Below are 20214 nucleotides of genomic sequence, written 5' to 3' on the forward strand. Positions count from 1 at the left end.
CAGGTCCTCTGGCCCTGTCACTGGTAGCCTGGGAGAAGAGCCCAAACCTCGCCTGGCTACAATCTCCTTTCAGGGATTTGTAGAGAGCGATAAGGTCTCTCCTGAGTCTTCTCCAGGCTAAACAACCCCAGCTCCCACAGCTGCTCCCCATACAACTTACAAAAAAGTCACATAAAGCTTCTGATGGCTTCTGCACATTAGCACGTAGATTTCCTGTGTCCTGGTGCACAGGAATTCTATCTGCTAAAGCTTAGCACAAGTCCAAAGCCTTGACAACCTTTACAAATGTTGAAGACAAAATTGTACAGATCATAGCTGGTGACATTTTTGGTCTTTGTTTTGGCTAGTTTTTAGTCTGTGATGGCCAACTGAATTTCTTCCTGACTCCTGGCAATTTTGATGTACTCAGGTAAGTCCTGAGTTGCCCAGTTTAAGCAAAAGTTTCTATGTCTGTGTCACATACCTGTGACACCTTTTGGTAAGGTATTTTTCTTTTCTGCTGGCAGATACAGGAGGGAAATGCAAGTAGTGATTGACATTAAAGAAATTGCCTTGATCAGCAAGTTTGTCTCTCCTAATACTTCCATGATAGAGGTACCATAATTGCTTCATCAATAATGATAATAAAGTGGTTCAGCTGTTGATTCAGAAATGGAACTCCTCTCTCTTTTCTAAGCCAAGATTATCAAATAAGCAGAATGCAAGCAAAAGCATGGCTTTGTGGAGTGTTTCTTTTGAGAGGAAAAATTAATGATGCCACCAGAAATTTTTAATGCAGTCCTATTTATTTATAAACAACATAAAAGTTTTATTTTTCCTTCTTTGAAATATAAAGAATCAAACAATAAGAAATTATTTATTTGCTTCTAGCCTTTGGTTTGATGGTTCATCATATGAATTAAATATGCAGTCATGAACAAGGCTGGGATAATTGCTGCTCTCCTTCACAGGAGATTCGGACCACCATTTTTATTTTTTAATGTGGGCATTCACCAGATGCAAATGCATCTCCTTGCATACTGCAGACCACTTTGACACTGCAGAGCTGATCAGTTTAGTTCACCCATTTAAAAAGGGACAGCATCACTGATCCATGAGAGCTAGAACCTGCCTACAGCCTAGAACCGTCATGATGAAGGCCAAATGTGTCTTGGGACTGTTGTCCTCCGGTGCTCCGCTGCCTTGGCAGACAGACTGGACCTTTCCAGAGCCCACAGAGAACTGGAGGAGCTTTGGCCTTTCTGTGCATGATGACAGTAAAGTGTCTCAGGCCATCTGTTAGAGTACATCTGTAATACAGCAGACATAAATCCTCTGTAGAGCCATGAAGTCCAAGCAGAGGATGCTTACATGTGTAAATATCCCATCGCTGGCCTCTCTTGCAGGGAGAAAACTTATCTCCCTCTTGTCCACCAATGGCTGTGTGGGATGAGAACTTTGTGAACAACAGAAGTCATTTGAGGCATACTATCAGCTTTTCAACTCTAAGTGACAGGTATCAGGTGGTATCAGCTTCCAGATGCAGTCAGACCTCTCCCCTCAGTCACACTCCCATGTAGCACAGTTGAGGATGGGGAGCAGGTGTGGCGGAGGGACAGTAACAAAAAGCTGAGACCATAAATCTGTGTTGCTGCAAAACAGCAAGGTGGGGAGTGCAGGCTTGTTCTCTCTGTGGGGATTTCAGGGTGGCTGAAGTCACACAGCACTCAGCAATATTGCTGTTTGCAATGCGCAGGCAGAATGTCCTTCATGTTGTTTCTATTCCTCCCCTTTTTCAGGCAAATTCTTCTGGCTGCATCCTACAGTCCTTTTTTGGAGTTTTTTTCTCAATCTTGTCGCTTCTCAGGATTTACTTCTCCTCTCCCATAAAGGTGTCTCTCCAGTTTGAGAATGTTGCCATACATAACACAACTTTCCTCACAATGGTTTTATGTATCTGCCAAGTCAAAGCAGTGTGGTATTGCATTGATTTCTATTTTGTGCAAAAAAGTTCTAGTAACATCAGAAGCTGTGTCTGTAGTTCAATTCTGGTTCAAAGAATGGTGAGACAAACGTTTAGGCAAAACATTGTCAGCTGTTTTACCACCCCTCTAGGAACATCCTGTATTGGGGTGCGGGTTTGGTTCTGTATTCATGGAAATCAGTCCTAACACAGAGGGCTGGTGAGCATCTGCAAAGACCTCATCACTGATGGCAGTCTCGTAAGCAGGTGGTGGAGTGAGTGGCTCCAGTGGTTCAAACCTTTCTTCAACGCCTTTCTCCTCATGGATGTCCGAAACGAACCGCTGCAGTCTTGGGGGCAGCACCAGCTGCAGCTGTGTCCTGGAGCCCGTGTCTGTCTCAGAGGTGTGCACTGTGTCTGGTGGCACTGGCCCCCGCAGAGCCTCCACCATCATCTCTTGTTGGGCAGAGGATTCAATAACGACGTTGTACGGGGGAGGCTCGCTCAGCGGCGAGGGCACGGAGCCTGGGTTGGATGTAATTGTCCATATTGCTGGAGCTGGAGCTGACATGGTCATCACCTCCTCGTAGGTGGGCGCTTCGTAGGCAGCATTCACCCTGTGCCAGAGAGCAATGCCAGACACGCTCGTTGTTTTAGTGCATCATTTATGTTTATAGCACAGATCATGGACTATAGGGAGCATGCTACAATCAACAAATGGGACTGAGACAGGGTATCTCATGGGGTATTGCTGCCCCTGGATCAGCTCACCTCTCCAGCCAACTGAATGTCTTTCTTATGGTATGGAAAATAGCTCGTCTGACCATTTTCCCACACTCCCCAGAGTTAGTGAAGCTACCCACAATGTTCAGTTCAATGTCCTAGGCTTAACCTGGTGTCCTCCTACAGCTGAAATTTATCACTAAGTATTGCTAACTACTAGTTATCTCATGGAATAAAGAACCTAAAACAGGACCTATTTTTTTTTTATATTAGCTATTTTATTTATTATATTAGCTCATCCATTTTTAAGAAGTGGAGAAAATTAAGTAGTTTCATTTAGTTTAAACAAGGACTACTTATTCAATGTTTAAAAGAACTATCTGCAAAGAAAAAATGTTATTGGAGACATTTTCCTTTTCAGGTTGTATTTTTAAATAAAAGGATACTACTTTTTTTAAGTATGTCCCCAAATTAGCAGGGCCCAATATAGACTTCTTTTTTTATATAGTCTTTCTAAAAATAAACATTGTCTTTGGGAACATAAAGTCATTTATGCACATGGATAATGATTATCTGGATTATACAAGGAGGCAAGGCTACAAGTAGAGTTAACCTCGTCAGTGACAGCAGGAAAATTAAATTTGGGGTTAAATTAGCCGATGCTGAGAACGTGCAAATGAATGTAAAGCCAAGAAAACGTGGTAGTATTCAGGGGTTTTATTAGTGTCAAGCAGGAATTTTAAGAGTGGAAACACACCCAGTTACAGGTTTCTCTTAAAGTTTGCCAAGAAACAGTCGCTCTAGAGATAAGGTTTATAGAGCTAAACCCAAATAAGATTTGGTATTGCTTCAACATTTTTTCTTTTTCCTTGTCTGACTCATTGTTTGGCAAGCCTCGATTACTCAAAGAAAAATAAAATGGGCCTGGATTGGTTTAACATTGGCAAGTTTTAGTGGATCAGTTCCCAGGGGGAAGAAAATGCATATTATAAAAGGTACAGGACATGCGTGGCATTGACATTTGCAATCTCTGCATCAGTAATGAGGGAAAACAATCTGAAAAGAACTTTTGTCTTTGGGAATTGAGTCTGCATTTGGTGCCTCAGGGGAAGGGCAGCAAAAGTGTGTTAAAATGGCCATGAATGAGGTGAGAGAGTTAAAGAGGAGTAACCAGGTTGCTGCTTACCCTGCTTGGCTTTGCCTGTTCGGAGGTATTTCATTTGCGTCACGCCGGTGATGATTCCTCAGGTAACACTCGACAAACACACTCAGCAGATAGCCAACCAGGCACACTCCCCCTACCCCGAGGAAGAAATAGCCCACTGGGTTGATGTTAGAGGAGATGGCCAGCATGGTGACCCCGATGAGAAGAGAAGCAGTGAACAGAAGCAGCAAGGTTTGGCGGATGTTCTTCCAGCGTGTCTCTAACAACATGGCAGAAGGGATGGTGGTGGCAGGCGCTTGAGAACAGCTGGGCACTTAAAGGGACAGGCATCTGTGGAAGATCGAGCAGTTTTTTCAACGTGAAACATGAGCATATAAACACATTTCTAAGTATTGTGACCGAAGTAAAAACATAGACACTCGAGTATGTACATCTACATCATAAGCCTGAGGAATCTGTGCACACCAATGTGAACATGTTAGAATTTCCTGTGTGCGTGGATATTGAATAGCTGGAATACTTGGGCACAGCTGCAGAACATAAAATGCATAAATGGACCATCAGTACTTATTACCAGGCATATCTAAAAAGGCCTGGCTTAACAGGAATGCAGATTGAGGTTACTGCAAAAGCAAGACACGGAATAACTGTAAGGGTTAATTCTAGGGCATTTGTGCCTTGCATAATCAACATTCAAATACTCATTCCAATCCCGGAAGAAAAGCAGCATTATTTAATAGGCTTGTCTGCCCTGGTACATTGAGCATCTTACTTCAGTGTACACTAGAGCTGTAACTTTAGGTTCTGGATGTAGCTAGGGTATGTGTGCTTTTTTAAAATGTAGGTGTTTATTTCAGTATTTGCCTGTATTCTCAGTTCCTTCTCGGTTGATGTGCTTTTTTTTCCTCTGTTCTCAGACACAAGAGTCTTTCCTGTCCCCCATTCCAAACCCCATTTCTGTGAAAGAGACAGCATTTGTCACTGTGTGCAGTCAGTACGGAATGAATACCAGGGATCTGTGGTATTCAAGAATACCATAATTAAGGAGCTGTCTTGCACATGTTATACTAACTTACATCTATCCCATTGTTTTGGTGAAGACCTCTTTGAAGGAAAAAAGCATGACACAATGGGCATATTTTTATGAATATGCTTCTCCAAACAAATAAACAGTTTTATATACCTCCATGTTACATTGTGTGCTTTCCCCTTATTACAGCAAAAATAGTTAAATGCATATAAGCTAAAGAAACACATTTGTTTTAGCATCTACTTACCAGAAAGAGGTTTTGGTAGGTACAAGCAGTCATGTTTTAACTTCTCTCTTCATCACAAGGAAAAATGTGCACTGCTGTTTCCCGTTCTGACCCGAGGACAGAACACCAGCTAAAACTCTCCTTCCTCCTTTTGAGTTTTTTGGTAGGAAAACTATGAAGATTTCTTTTGAAAATAAAAGTCAGAAACTAGTGAATATGGGAAGATAGCAACTGATGGGAAGATCCCATTGTACAAGTTTTGGTTGGGGAAGTAGAATCTCTGTTTTCCAGGTTCTGAATCCAAAGCAGTTTCTAGACGATCCCACACCTTCTACTCTCTTTTGCAGCTCTTCTCGGTCTGTCCCACAAAAGCAGGAAACTCATTAGGAAAGAGGGCGGAGTGAGCAGTGGGGGAGTGCTTACCTGTGTCGTATCTCTTTGGTCTGCTTCACCTCAATGAGAGAAACTGCCCTGAAAATTCTGGGTTTTTCCCCACGTAGCAAAGGAATCTTGATCTCTGCCTCACAAGCAGGAACAACTGCCTGCCCAGCCCACATCACGTGGTGGCCCACATATAAATCTATTTATGACTTCTGTAAAATGTAAATTCATACATTTGTCCTGGTCAACTTCTGTTTGTCAAATGTTGTTTTATGTCCTCTTTGCTTTTACAAACAGAAGGGAAAAAAAGGGGGACAAAAGGTTATTGTTTCACAGAGGGCTGAGTTAAAAACATTTTTACTCCCTGATGTATCTGGAAATGGAATGAGAGGTAATGATAAGGAACAGAACTGAATTAGGTACTGAATTACTTCTGTTATCTGAACCTTTAGTGTGTGTCTGAAAACTGGAATGGAACGGAACGGAACAGAATAGAATAGAATAGAATAGAATAGAATAGAATAGAATAGAATAGAATAGAATAGAATAGAATAATTTCAGTTGGAAGGGACCTACACCTTCCCTAACTCCCCACCTGCTTCAGGGCTGACCAGAAGCTAAAGCATGTTACTAAGGGCATTGCCCAAATACCTTTTAAACACTGACAGGCAGTCAAGAGGTGGGATTATTCTGAGCAGCCCTTGTTAGGAAACACATGAAATAGTTTTTAGATGTTCAGACCACATCGAAACTTGGTACCCCCAGTTTCGATGTGGTCTGAACAATTGGATATGATCTGGTGAATGCCTTGAGGGTTGGAGAACTTTGACAGCTTAAGAGGCTGGATTTGTACAGCTGAGAAGTGAGAAGGCTTAGACAGGTGGTGAGCGTCTGCTCACAGTTTTCCAATAGTAGTAGGTAGTTACAGAGAGGAGGGAGGGAGTTTTCCTGAGGGTACATGGTGACAGTATAAGAGGCAACAGGAAAAAGGGTAAGTGCCTCTAGATATAAGAAAAACAGTCTTTAATGTGAAAACAGCAAAATGCTGTTACTTGCCCGGAGAAATGGAGGAATCCTCTTGGCTGGAAATATTCAAGACAGCTGAGTTCATGGCCCAGCTTTCAGTAAGAGATTGAACCAGATAATCTGTCCTTCCAGCCTAGACTTGTCAATGTTTCTTTGTTTTGAATATTTTCTCCTTATAATTGCCTTTCTGGCTGCTGACAGATAAAGGACTTTAAGTTTTGATTGTTATCCATTCTTTGCTTTCAAGAGAATTCTTTTGAATATGGCAGACTAAACACCCACATAAAGGGGAGAAAGTCGGGATTCTGGTGTGTAGCATGTAATTTTGCAAGGCTATTGTTTAGATGGAAAATATGATTTGCATTTTGGAGTTGCCTGGAGTTGAGAACACCTTAACTTCTAAGGAAGATTTGAGAAAATTGTTTGGACAGCCTCTTTACACAGGCATCATGACTGACCCATAGTGGAATCTGCACACGTCAGTACAAACAGCAACTGTTTTCTAACCAGTGTACCTGGTGGTTGTTAGAACCGTTCCTCAGAGATAAGATTTTCATCCTACTGATTTGAGGAGGTAATTAAAATTATCCTCCTGCCTGTTCTCCATTTCCTCCTGTCTTCCTTGTAGTGACTCAGTGCTCAGGTGATCTTTTGCTGAACCAGCCCAGCTGTCTCAGTGGGAAAGTATTTACATTTTTCCAAAGTGGATTCAGTGGGCTTAATCTAGTCCCTAGAGTATCATCTAACCATTAGTTCTCCATTAAAGGGAAGCAATAGGAACGCAGAGCCAGAGTGGTGAGAAGAAGGGAGGAAGACTGGGAATAATTTCCAGGGCTGTAGTGGCTGTCATTTGATTGACTTGGCCCAAACCACTGTGGCAGAAGGAAATTCTTCCTTCTTTGATGGAGTAAGCCCCACAGAAAGGTGTAGAAAGAATCTAAGAGCCATTTTTTACTCAGCAAAGCCTGTTAGATATATCAAGGATTACCAGCTCAGCCTGATGACTTTAGACAACTCCCAGCTCTGGTATGTACACTGACTACTGTCCAAAGGCCTCAACAATTTGACTATTGTTGAATCCCCCTTGTAAGTTCTTACAAAAGGTACTTCAGCTGTGTGGAGGGAGCTGTGGCATTTTGCTCATCTGCACATTCTCTGATGCAGATTCTTCCCAACTGCTTTGGGGCTAGATCTTTTTGCTAAGTTAGTAGAAAGTTAAAAAGGTGAAAAAATTCTTCATTATTTGCTGGACAACTACTTCTGGGTTTGGAAATACTGTATTTGATTTGTGGATAGATAGAAAGATGTTGGCTTTGCTGAAAATCTGTATAGCAGTTTTGATTGGCACACCATTTTTTAAAATAATCTTGGGCATAGTTATGAAATAGGCTAGAAATGGTAGGCTAGAATTGGTTATTGCTTGTATTGATTGCATCAATTTATTTCTGTTGAAGTTCAGGGTTCAGTAACTCCTGTAGATTTTACCCATGCAGTTCATGGATGACTGCTGAATCTAAGGAATTATTTTTATTTACAAACATGCATAAAACAACAATACTTTATGATGGAGCTGTGAGTGCATTAGTTGAACATATTTATGAATGTGATACATACTGCTTTGTGAGTCTAAGAATACAAAGCAGGATGAATTTCTATGAACTAACCTTTTAAATATGTTTTCTGGCAGAAAAGTGTATCTTCATGAGGCCTTTTAGCATTTCTGAAGGAGTTCTAAACTTTTTGTCTCTCTGCTCTTTTGGTTCTCTCCACAGTCTGGTTCAGACTGTCACTGGGATCCATAACAAAGAAAAATTGATCACAAGCTGCATCAAGAAGTTTTGGTGATTAAAAGGTGCAGAAAATGCAGTGAGGCTTGGGTAAGGCCTGAGAGATATCACTCTGTGGGGTTTGTTAAACAAGGTGTTGAAGCCTGGGAGAGTAAACAAGCACATTTATCCTGCCGTGCTAAACTGTCTCCATTTCATGTGCAGTACAGCTTTTCTTTTTTACAGAAAGCTTTCTGTTCTCTGTTGTTCAGTCATACTGTGGGAACCTTCATTTAACAGTATATTTCTTTACTTAGGAGTGTGAATTTTCTTTTTTTTTTTTTTTAGCTCTTTCTTTGTTTCTTCGCGTATCTCGTTGTCAGCCTCTAGGAAGCATTTCACCTTTCCCCTGTTTCATCTCACTATCTACTCAACCTTCTGCCCCAACTGCTACTAATTAACTTAGTACCTACAGTAAGCTCAAGTTATCAGCTCGGTATGCAGAGAAGCTTGCTTTATTCCCAAGGGCTTGTGACGTGGACACCATGGCACGATTAATCTGACCGTAATAGCCAAGCCTATTCTTCCTCACAAGCTCGTCCTGAAGCAATTTCTGAGAACCTGAGCAAACACTGGGGACAAAGTGTTACTGAATCACCTTTTCCAGTCTTGTCTGTCTCTCCTTTTGTCCCCCAGGTTTTACACAGTCACTTTTGTGACTAAGCAAATTGCATCACTGCATTTTATCTAGAGATCATGGGGCAATGATGAGCTCTGGTTGATGTTTCTGGTCAGTATAATGTTCTAGGCAGGAGAAGGCAAAACCCCAAGGAAAGTGAAATGCCTATGCTTGGATATTCAAAATATGTGTGTAACTTTGGGAAAATTTTTTGTGTTTGACCTGCCAGAGCTTAATGGTCATACATTTCTTGGGAACTGGCAATCTCTGTTTCCTTCCAGCTTATTCCAGTTCTTACAGGACAGTGGTTGGAAGTTACATGTGTAGTCACTGTGGGGTGGGTTGTTTTGGCATGTCTGTCTTCTACCTGCAGTGGCTTTTTTCCGTAGATCAGGGATGAGATGTGGTGACAGAAGGACTGATACTACACAAAGAGCTTCTACTGATACTCTTAATTCCTCAGCTGTCTGAAGGATGCCTGAAAATCATAAGTGTACAGAGACTGAGTCAGACACACTTGTTATGTTGTGCAGAACTAAAGGATTTCTCTTTTCTGAAAGTGGGGAGTCACATTCAAGACGTGAAGTGTTTTTCAGGGCTGTCTGCACACGTAAAGTTCCTAAGCATTTAAAATTAAGAAAGCAACACCTCCTTTTCCTGCCAGGAGAGGAGCAGAAAAATAGTGAGCATTTACCAAGATGATATGAGCATCTTTATATGCTCTTACAGACTTTTAAATTCACATGCAACATGTATGTGTTTTGCTTTTTGTGTGGGGAAAAAAAAAAGTGAAGGCTAGAAGCTTTCTCATCTTTTTATTCTGAGTTCTCTTTAGGGCAAGCACTTTAAATTTGTGAGGTTTCATTAGCACTGGTAAAACTTTCTGCAGCTGATTTAGTTTAATGATAGAGCCCAGCTGGGTCTAAATTATTTACTTTTTGCCAGAAGACTTTCTTCACTTCTGTAGAATCTCTGCACACTGCAGTACTTCTACTGAGATGTTATTCTGGGTGGGATGTAAATTAACAGTATGCACTTCTCTGAAGGAACCCACCCTGGTGACTGAAATGCTACTAAATGGGACACTAGAGTGATCTCTCTTCTTTTGCTAATTTAGAGTTCCTAATGTGGATTAGACAGAGGAGGAGACGGCAATGACTAAATGTGAAGAAGGAGGGCAGTTAAGATCCTACTGCCAGAATATGGTGAAAGAATCACGTGGAATACTGTGGAAATTTCCATAGTGTGGAAAGAGCAAATGAGCAGAAAGAAATAGTTGTAAGATGAAACGAAGGACTCAGTTGAGGATAGTTAAAAGAACCCAGGAAGATAATTTGCTGTCATTCTTGACCGTGCTAGGTGTCTCTGGAAAAAAGAGAAAATCAGACCTGTGTATGCTGAGCAGCTTTACTATGGAGCATTCCCTTTTCTCCAGGAATAATTTCACCATACTAAAATAGGAAGCTTTTCTGCCAAAGGACATGAGATGCAGTGAGAAGTTAATGTGTAATTGCCACAGAGTTTCTGTTCCTTATCTTCCACCCTGGTCCTAGTGATATATTCTTGCTGCTTATGTTGCCAAACCTGTTACACACTGGAGCCCTCCCTGACATGTTCTGAATAGTTAACAGGGCATAAACGAGTAAAAAGGAAAAAAGTGCTATTTTCTCTTGTGTTAATACACTAACAGTCACAGAACCATGCAGGAAGCACCCATATGGCCACAGGAGAGAAGAAGGGACCTCATAGCCTATTTCGGCATTGAAGAAAGGGGGATGCCCTTTTCCTTTCAACAGCATGAGATAGTTTTGCTAGGAAACCACACCTGAAATAGTTGGGAATTACCACCCAACAGTAAAATACAGCCTACTTGGGTTGGAATTCAGCATTTGTGCAATTCACTGTGGACTAAAATGTAATAGATATGAAAGGATGAGAAAGAAGTTGAAGTGCCTGTTGCAGAATATAGATTCCTCAGCAGGAATTTGGCATTGTTCCTGTTGCTGGTGGGACCTACAATGTCTCTCCATAAGATGCTCCTACATTCCTACTGTATAACATTGCACTTAATTCAAATTCTTTTAGTAAAAAGAGGGGTGGGAGAATGGGGAAAGTGTTGCCAGACAGAGAAATCACTTGACCATTTTATTGATGAGTTGTGCTCTGGAGAAGAAGAGGACACTGTTGGTCCTTCTCTGAGTGCTGTGCTTTGTAGCAAGTGAAGCACAGAATCCCACATGCTCCTTGATGCCTGTTCTCAGCCTAAGGTGCTCATAGTCTAAAGCAAGTGTGACAAAGCCACAAAATAATTTTGCTATGGAAGACCAGAGATAGATAACTTTGTATGAAAAGAAACTCCAAGAAAGAAAAGAAAAAAAAAAGAGTAAAATCTATTTTAGTAAAGATACATTTTGCCTGAAAACTAGATCTGTAACTGGGATCCTCTTTTTTCCTTTGTTAGATATTCTCCACTCAAAGGCAACACTGTTTCAGCCTAGTTTTACCACCAGTTTTTGCTCCAGCCATGTGCCATAAAGGCAGCACACCTCAGAGGGAGGAAACTCAATCTGGTTCCTTTTTCTGCCTCAGGAAAAATGGGTGTTATATTTCAGTTACATCTCTGCAAATAGGCATTCACAGGGGTCAGTGAAAGAGCAAATATGTTATTTTATTAAAATGAGCTGAAAAGAATGTTGTTTTTATCTTGGCAGTCTGAGATGTCAGTTTATTTAGTGATAGAGACAGGTTTTGTCCAGTTCTGGCATGGATTTGCATTCCTAATGGACACTGCCAAATTAGCAAGAGCACATCATAATGCATTTCTGGTATGTGCCATTGTCATGCCTCGTAGTGTTGCAGTTTGTATGGCATTTGCATTGTCATTCTGGTACATTCTAGAATGTCATTGTGACCATGTTTTGGATGTTTGTTCCTGTGGGGGCAAATGACTGCTTCCAAGGTCAGCCACCAGCTGCAGGGACAGTCTCCTGAAAGTACCACACCACATCACTGTCAGCCCAGCCTGCTCCTTGTAAATGAGCACTGTGAGAGCAATACACCACCTTCTGCTTTCTCCTGAGGCGGCAGCACTAGTGACACTGCAACTCCTATTGTATATGTGGGATTAACTGCATATCTGGTTGAAATGACAGCTTTGAGAATTTATTAATGATGATGACTGTGCAAGTTTGCTTGTTCCACACTGTACCTGTTTCAAGAGAAAGTGTTGACTGGTTGTCTTTCTCTGAAAATTAGAAGATTGCCATGGAAGGGACAATTTCAGGGTAGAGTGGTCATAGTTTCCGGACATTTGTGTTGAAGTGAAGTCATATTTGATGCTGAGGATGATCCTTGTGATAGTGCCTCTGTTTCTTGAGAAGAGTTTTTAAGTTTACTCACTATTGGCAACCTCTGATTCATTGAATTGTTCTGTGAAATCCTTGCAGATGATGAAAGATGTCAGAGTGATTCATGAAAAGGTGTTAATGATTTGAAAAGCCGTCATTGATGCTTGGGGCATGAGAGATCATAGTCTTGGCTGAAGAGATTTCTTTGACTATATTGGAAGTACTGATGAGATGTATATTCTTGTCCACTGCCTCCTCTGTTCCTTCCTGCTTCCTCCAAATATTGTCTTGCTTGATTATAAAAAGAGAGAATAGTCTTTTATCAGAATCACCATTACATGACCTTTACTTCTCACACCTACTTCTCACACCTGAGTGTGTGGCAGTGTGCAACACCCAGAGCTCTCACAAGTTTCCAGGCTACACCTGCTTGAGATCCGTTGATATTGACAAAGTCCCTGGGTCCCATTAAATATTGATGAAGTTTCCAAGTCTCTGATATATGATGGTGCTCCTTTTAGCCAGATTCTCCTGCTCATGAAGCTACTCAGCAACGACTTTGACCATCACTAAGACTTCCTAAAATTGTACTTCAGGCACTGTTATGGCATGAACATTTGGCCATCTGAAGAAAAGATAAAGGGCCTCCATGATGAGAACAGACTCCTCTGCTCCCTTGGCAATATTATGTTCACCTGCTGTTTTTAAATGATATTTACAAAGCAGGGGCCAGGGCAGAATGAGAACTGTATGGAGGTGAACTGATTTTCAATTTCCTATGACCACTGATTTTTATTTATGCAAAATCCCTGACAATTGTTTGCTTGTGTTGAGGACTACAGCATTCTGCACATCCTGCTTCTGCTTGCTGCTTTCCTCTTGCAATCCTACCCTGAAGTGTACTTCCATGGCAGCCCAGCTATGGTGAACTTTGTTGAGCCTGTCTCGCAATTTCAAAAATTCTGAACCTCAAGTACACGAAACTGGCATTACAGTATCTACCATGTCAACACACTTCATTATGGGGTTGGAGAAGACAGATATATGTTCATTTCCATGCAAAGGCTTGTTTCAGAGATTGTTTTTATGCTCCTATTTTATATTTTGTTAATTTGGAGGCTGAATTTTTTTTCTTACAAGTTGTGTTGAAACTGATAGGTCAAACAAGCAGTGTGGAATTTGGCTGTAAAAAAAAAACAAACAGACAAAATCAAGGCTTCTTGTGAGTTGTGGCTCTCTAAATGGAGAAGTTTTGGCTAGAAATTGCCATAGTAAGAGGTTTTTTGGTAGGTCAGTAAGAGACAATGAAAGTGGTATAGCTTGAAGAACATACACAAAATGGTGAAAAAATCAAACCTGACATCCTCCAGATTAATACTGGATGTATGAATGAGTCAAAGGGAAAAGAAATTACTGTTTTAGGGTCATAGATGAGATACTGATATTATTAATAACCAGGCTGTGGTTAGGTTATGTGGTTCCCACATTTGACATGCCTATGCAAAACTCTTCAAGATGAGAGAGTTGTTGTTGCTGATCCTAAACTCTCTGGTTTAACTGTTTACCCTTCTGAGTTATCTCCATAGCATTCATACCAAGCCAGCTGGGCTGGTTAATTGAGCACTAACAAAGTGTAAATATTTACTGCCTAACAGATCTAACTTCTCTCCTTTTGGTAGAGTCCCGTGATTGATTGCAGCTCTGCCTTTCATTCTGCAAATATATTTACATCAGTTATATAAATACATTTATCAATTCTTAATATTCTTTGAGAAGGAAGTAGACATCTTGCCCTCCTTTCATTACATTTTAGTTTGTGCAGCCGTACTTGCTCTTAAAAGATTGCTGGATTTTCCCTGTTCCCAGTTTTATGTCACCAAAGTATTTCCGACATTCTTTATTTCAGGTCTACAATTTATTTAAGACCACTTGCTTCCTGAGAATACCTGGATGCTTTTTATCCCATGCTGTGCTGGTTTTTGCTGTGGTAGACTTAATTTTCTTCAAAGTAACCATGACACATGATGGAGCTCTGCTGTCCTGGGAATGGTTGAACACCTGCTTGCCCATGGAAAGTGGTGAATGATTCCTTGTTTTGCTTTCCTTGCATGAGCAGACTCTTCTTTACCTATTAACTATCTTTATCACAACCCATGTGTTTTCTCACTATTGCCCTTTTGATTCCCTCCCCCATCCTACCACAGGGAAGTAAGTGAGCCAATTTCACTGCAATTGAATAGAATTTTTTCTTTTACTGTAGCAGTTCAACTCCCTGCAGTCTGGGAATTATACTGGATTGTTACTAACCAAGGTGCTCTATGCAGGCTGATTTTCCAGTGGTGCTTGTCCTCTTAGTGCTACCCAGGCCACTGAGGTGCTTAAAAAACTGGCCATAAAAGAATTTTTTATTATTTTTTTTGTGATTTAAGTTTGATGTGGAAACACTATTTTGTGAGACATATTTTTGATAGTACTCCAAAATATTTAGGGGGCACTTCTCTGTAACAATTAAGCTTGAAGCCATAGATTCCATTTATACTGCATTTCTGATACACAGAATATATGCATTTGATAAATGTGTGTGTACCTATAATCCACAGCCCACACATGCCACGTAGAACTGTATGTACTGTGTAATGTGCAAACCCATCAGGACACATATTTAGTCATTCACAGAAGCAAAATGTTCTCCACATTCTTCATTAACAGATTTTGTAGATGGTTAGGGTTAGTGTATGGTTCCTAAGTGGTAGGCACCTTCTTACCAAATGTCATTAATCTTTTAAAGTTTTTATAAATGCCAAGTATTTGTCAAAGCAAGTATCAGCTGTTCTCTGCTGTTGTACATGCTTACACTGTGGAAGCCTCCTTATTCTCGATGTGTCCTTATTGATTAACAAATAAATGATCCATTATTTTGTCTCCTGCTACTCCACATAAACCACCCTTACCACTTTCCAGGTGGCCTGTTGATGTGGAATAATTGCTAGGTGTTTTCCAATGAAATTCTGTTGGTTAATTAATTGTGAACAGTCTGCACATTGCTTGTTTAACTGTCCTGATTCCTGTAAGTAACCATGTCCTTGTCTTGCCCTGACTGGAGAAAGGCAATGCTGTATCGCAGGTGGGAAGGAAGAGGGAAACAAGGAGACTGTTCCTGTAACTGGCACTTCTGATTCGGGTCGTCTCAGATCAAATTCCAGTTACTACAAAGCCTTCAGCTGTGACTTCAACCAAATCCTTTCATTCACTGCAGGTCTCTCACAGAATGGACTATTTTAGAATGGGGACTGGCTCTTATTTTGTGCCTTAGAAACAGGGCTGAGATTTTCCTGAGCTACTTTGCACCCTCCTTCAAAGAAAAGAAAACAAACAAACAATATTTCACAGAAGTACAAATGTTTCACTGAAACAGATAATTTCACGGTATTTCAGGTGTTGATCGTGTCTAAGAGACTGTCAGCACGACCCCCCGCCCGTATTAATGCGCCGGGGATGTAAGCCCTGTTGAGCGTCCCTAACACGCTCCGGGCAGAGCAGCCTGTTGGCTGGCGGGCGCTCCGCTCCCGCTCCCTGCTCCCGCTCCCTGCTCCCGCTCCCTGCTCCCGCTCCGCAGTGGATCGTGCCGTCCACACTAATCAGCACCGGCTCCCGTTGTTAAAGGGGCCGCCGCACCCTTCTCATGTCCCAGAGGAGGGGGCCCGTGTGTTCCGTCCCCGGGGATTCCGCAGCTCGACACGGTCTGACCGGGGCCGCTCCGCCACCCTTCGTGCTGCAGGCTGCTTTAACACCTTCTGTGCCCTTCAGAGTTGAAGCAGAGATTTGTAGGGGAAAATCCCAGCTGGTCCAGATTCTCTGGACAGAAGGAAATTGCAAGCACCTTTATCCCTAATTCTGCAAAAGGAATTTACTTGTCCGATTGCCTTTTCATCCACACGTTGTCTTTATCTGCACAGCATCTAGTTCTGACCTCCCTTCCTCCTCATTCCATGTATCCTTCTAGCAGGCAGTGCCACAAAAAAATCCTTGCCTGTGCTTGCTGTCCTTTTGTTTGGATTAAGCAGCTATTATTCCCCCTGTTTGAATACCATTTCATTACTGCAAATTGTTAAACTTGTTGATCCAACGTAGGCAAGGCCCATATCTTCACCCTTGTGCTTTTCAGCCTTTCCTCAGCCTAATGACTTGCCTCTCTGCTGTCCATCCATCCATTTTATACATGATCCTTGTAATCCTTTCACTTCCCTGCCTTGGTTTCACATGTAATTCATGGATGCAAACTGGCTTTGTACATTCACATAACACTGCTTTTAAAGGATTATGCTTACTGAGAGTGTAGAGAGTTTTCCTTTGTTAAAATCATTCGTTAAAGTCCATTATGAAGTTAAGGGTGCAGTAAAGCCTAGAAGCTAAGTCCTTTGTCTTAAGCATGATTATTATATAGGTAATGCAGTACTGTTTGCAAAATATGGTCTTTAATTAGAGGGTCTTCCTCTGCTAGAGCTGTCCTCACATCTTGATCTCTGAGTTATCTTCTTGTTGAGCCGCTGTAATATATGGCCAGGGCAAGACTTGCCCTGGCCTTTGCTGGATGATACAAACTCTGATTTTCCAAGTACTTTCACGTATGCCAAGGAAATTTTTACCTGCTGAATGATTAGAGAACTTGATTTCTGGGTGGAAACCATCAGTGATGAATTTTGACTTGGTTATGATCTGATACACTGCCAAACTTGAAGCTCTTACATATTATACTGAAATTATGAACTTTGACCTTTTGAACATTTCATGCCACAGCTTTTCTAACATGCAGTGGATAAAACCATAGAATAAATTAGAGTGAAAAGGTCTCATTTAGGTCAACTACTGTGCACTAAATGGTCAACTTCAAAGCTAGAAGGGCCTTGTATATATATCTTCTGAAGATCTCCAAGAATGATATTACTCAGTCTCTCTTGGCACTTCTTAGTACTGAATCACCCTCATAGAAAGAATGATTTTTTCCTTGAATGTAGCTGAAATTTTCCTTGGTGCAACCTCAATGTTGTCACTTGTCCTTTTGGTGTGTTTATAGGGATGAACCTAGATGTCACTTCTGTGAAGGAGCTGCTTCATCTTTTCTGAATTGTGGCCATTCCAGTCTTCTCTGAAATTAGCAAGCAATCTCATAATTTCCTTCCTAATGAATTTTCCCTGTTGACAAATATCCAAAGTTATCAAAATCCACCCATTTCCCCAATTCATATAGTACTGACAGACAGATAAATTGATAAATATTTCTCAGAAAATCAAGTTTTACTAGCAGGCAATTTTGCTCAAAGCTTGAAAGTAAACTGAGTTGTTACCTAAGGGCCCTGCTGAGAGACTGATGCTGCACTGATGTCATGGGCCAGTTAAAAATTCAGTTGCTTGCAAAGGAGTCCTGCCATATCCCTTTTCCATTGGCCACTTGTTCTAGTCCCCCTCATTGCATCAGCACTGGCATTCAGGATGTCACCTGGACCCACTGGCTGATCTGAGTGGGGCTCTCCTGTGTCAGCACGGTATGGAGGCATCTCAAGCTGTTTATACAGCTGTACAGATGGACTCAGAGCTCTGTTTCCTTTCTGTGGCCCAGGGAGACAGTGAGGGTTAGTATCTCTGTGCCAGTTTATCCTTATGTGGAGCAGTGGTAATAACAGGAACCATTATCAGTAATGCATTGTGAGATATGGCAGTAAAGATGGCTAGGAAGTGGGAAGTGTTTGTATTTATATGGAAACAATTTCTTCTATAGTCTTTACAGACATATGGGAAGACCCAGTCAGTTTATAATCTAAGGGTGATTTTAAGACTTGTATAAAGGGCAGAATGTTATAATTGTATTGATCAGGTTATGAATAATGCTCATTTTTAGTATATAATACTAAATTGTATGCAGTATATAAATTGTATATATATTATATAATATGAATAATACTAAATTGTAAGATACCAAAATAGTCATACAATTAGTCCAGTAAGAGTCTAATATTCTGAAAAAAATGCATAAATCTATGCTCCTATGTCTGTAGGTAGGTGCACAGGTATTGATATTTGCTGCTAACTGAAAAGCCAAAAATGACTGTTTTCTAATATTTATAATTCTGATTTTCTTACTGTTATTGAGTTTTATCATGTCTTGTTTAGTCTGCTTTTCTGGAAATAAAACTTACTTTAAACAGTCTGTCTGTGCCTTATATACCATTATTCCTTTGTAACCTCCAAAATAGCTGTCTTTTACCAAAATTAGGGTATCAAGATCTCATAGATAATTTGTTGATTTGATAATTTTCTTAAAATTATGTTCTGATAACTTGATAATTATTGCGTTGACAATTATCTCATCGAGCCTTTTTTTCTGTTACCTCAGAGAAAAGGCTCCTTTAAATTTAATTAAAATGGCCAACCAGGAAAAGAGATCCAAAGGAGGGAAAGGTTTCAAAGTGAACCTCATTAAAGATCTAGCACAAGAGAAGGGTCTTGTAAGTGCTCCAGCAGGCTCAATTAGAGTTCCTGGACCTGGAACAACTGTAAAAAACAAATAGCTGGGAAATTTGTTGTTATTCCATCCATAGAACTTGGTGGTTCCAATGCTCACATGAAAACAAAAAGGTGATGACTTTTTCTTAATTTAAATTAAAACATTTCCAGCCTGCAGAATTGTGGAGAAATGCTTGACAAAGCTTGATCTGTAAAGTTTTGAAAACAAGATGATAACTGAAAACAATCAGAGTACCCTCTTAAAAAGAGTTGCTGATTTTCAGGAGTTTTACTCTTAACTGTAGTTGCAATACCAGCGTTTTCTGTTACGCATTTTATTTTTAATGTAATTTCAGGAAATTCTTCACTATTTCTGGTAAAATTCCTGCAGACATTTTTTTCAAAAGATGAGAAATGTTAATGGGGCAAAAAAGCCATGATGACCTACTGGTTGAGCACTCTGGATTGTTGGGTTTTTCATTTGTCTCTCTGGTGACTCTGGCACAGCTATGGTCATGGGAAGAATTAACAGAACAAATTACTGTGATGCTTGAGATGACACAGCAGGAGGGTCCTCAGCAAACTGATGGGGCTGGTGATTCAGGGTGAGTTACTCCAGTGCAAAATGGAGCAGTTAATTTGTCCTGGGATTTCAACTTAATTTTGCTGTGAGGCAGATCTAGAACATTCACCCAGTTGTGGGCAGTAGCCCACAAAGGCAAAATGCTTTAAATGCCTTGACCCAGGTCTGCCAGAACTCATTTTACCTTTGCCTAAGACTGGTACCACATAAGAATCCTTTAATTATCTACAAAAATTGCGACTGAAGAATCATTCCAACTCACAGGTCAGTCTCATGACTCATGATTACCAAAAGCATTTACAGAAAGTACAATGTCATCCTGTCCCCTTAAATTATCCTCTCCCCATGCCTTTGTTATGGGACTAAGTCAGTACTACGTAATCATGTTTCAGATTTTTCCAGTCTTCTACTTTCCCTTCCTGCTCTGATCTATGCCCATGAATTGGCATGACCCAGTTCACTGTCACCAAATAACTGTCATTATACTTGAGAGGACTAGAAAAATGTGCTTTTCTGTGGTAAAAAAAACACCCAAAAACCCAAACCTAACAAAACCAAAAAACCTTCTTTCATTTTTAAAGGTCATCCCTGCAGATCTGAGATTAGAAGCGCAGGGAGCAGGATGTGGATGTACAGAGCTGTCTGTCTTCCACCTCTGGAGCTGCCAGTCTGTCCCCTTCTGCCAGGGCAAATCTTCTCTGCTGAAGAGCACAGCTGCTCCACAGGCTGGCTGTTCAATCGACAATGATCTCTAGTTTCAAGTGTGACAGCACCGACCTGCTCGATCTCCATTCAGCTGCAGGTGGGGGCAGCGGAAGAGAAAGGGAGGGAGGGAGAGGGAGGAC

At 41.0% G+C, this 20214-nt stretch overlaps 1 protein-coding gene and 1 long non-coding RNA gene across 3 annotated transcripts; one reads left to right on the forward strand and one right to left on the reverse strand.

Annotated features, from left to right (window-relative positions):
* Window positions 1–766: 766 nt before the first annotated feature.
* TMEM139 (transmembrane protein 139) lies at window positions 767–5632 on the reverse strand. 2 transcript variants are annotated; one of them, XM_059838271.1, is made up of 4 exons: window positions 5510–5632; window positions 5108–5270; window positions 3852–4160; window positions 767–2559 (listed from the first exon to the last, which is right to left on the reverse strand). In XM_059838271.1, the coding sequence occupies exons 3-4, from the start codon at window positions 4097–4099 to the stop codon at window positions 2091–2093; spliced, it is 717 nt and encodes a 238-aa protein (XP_059694254.1). In that variant the 5' UTR covers window positions 4100–4160; window positions 5108–5270; window positions 5510–5632; the 3' UTR covers window positions 767–2090. The 2 variants fall into 2 exon arrangements, with proteins under 2 accessions (XP_059694254.1, XP_059694253.1); XM_059838270.1 differs by lacking the exon at window positions 5510–5632 and having other exon boundaries at window positions 5108–5477.
* An 834-nt stretch (window positions 5633–6466) lies between these two features.
* LOC132323261 (uncharacterized) lies at window positions 6467–18490 on the forward strand. Its single transcript, XR_009485296.1, has 3 exons — window positions 6467–7067; window positions 8266–8370; window positions 14192–18490. It is a non-coding gene; the product is annotated as an uncharacterized LOC132323261 (long non-coding RNA).
* The last annotated feature ends 1724 nt before the right edge of the window (window positions 18491–20214 follow it).

Source organism: Haemorhous mexicanus, chromosome 2 (assembly GCF_027477595.1).
Source record: "Haemorhous mexicanus isolate bHaeMex1 chromosome 2, bHaeMex1.pri, whole genome shotgun sequence".
Classification (NCBI taxonomy): domain Eukaryota; kingdom Metazoa; phylum Chordata; class Aves; order Passeriformes; family Fringillidae; genus Haemorhous; species Haemorhous mexicanus.

Coding starts and splice junctions, on each gene's coding strand:
- TMEM139 (XM_059838271.1), bottom strand. CDS start 4,099: ATGTTGTTAGAGACACGCTGGAAGAACATCCGCCAAACCTTGCTGCTT. Junction 2,560..3,851: donor AACAGGCAAAGCCAAGCAGG/GTAAGCAGCAAC, acceptor TCTCTGGCACAG/GGTGAATGCTGCCTACGAAG.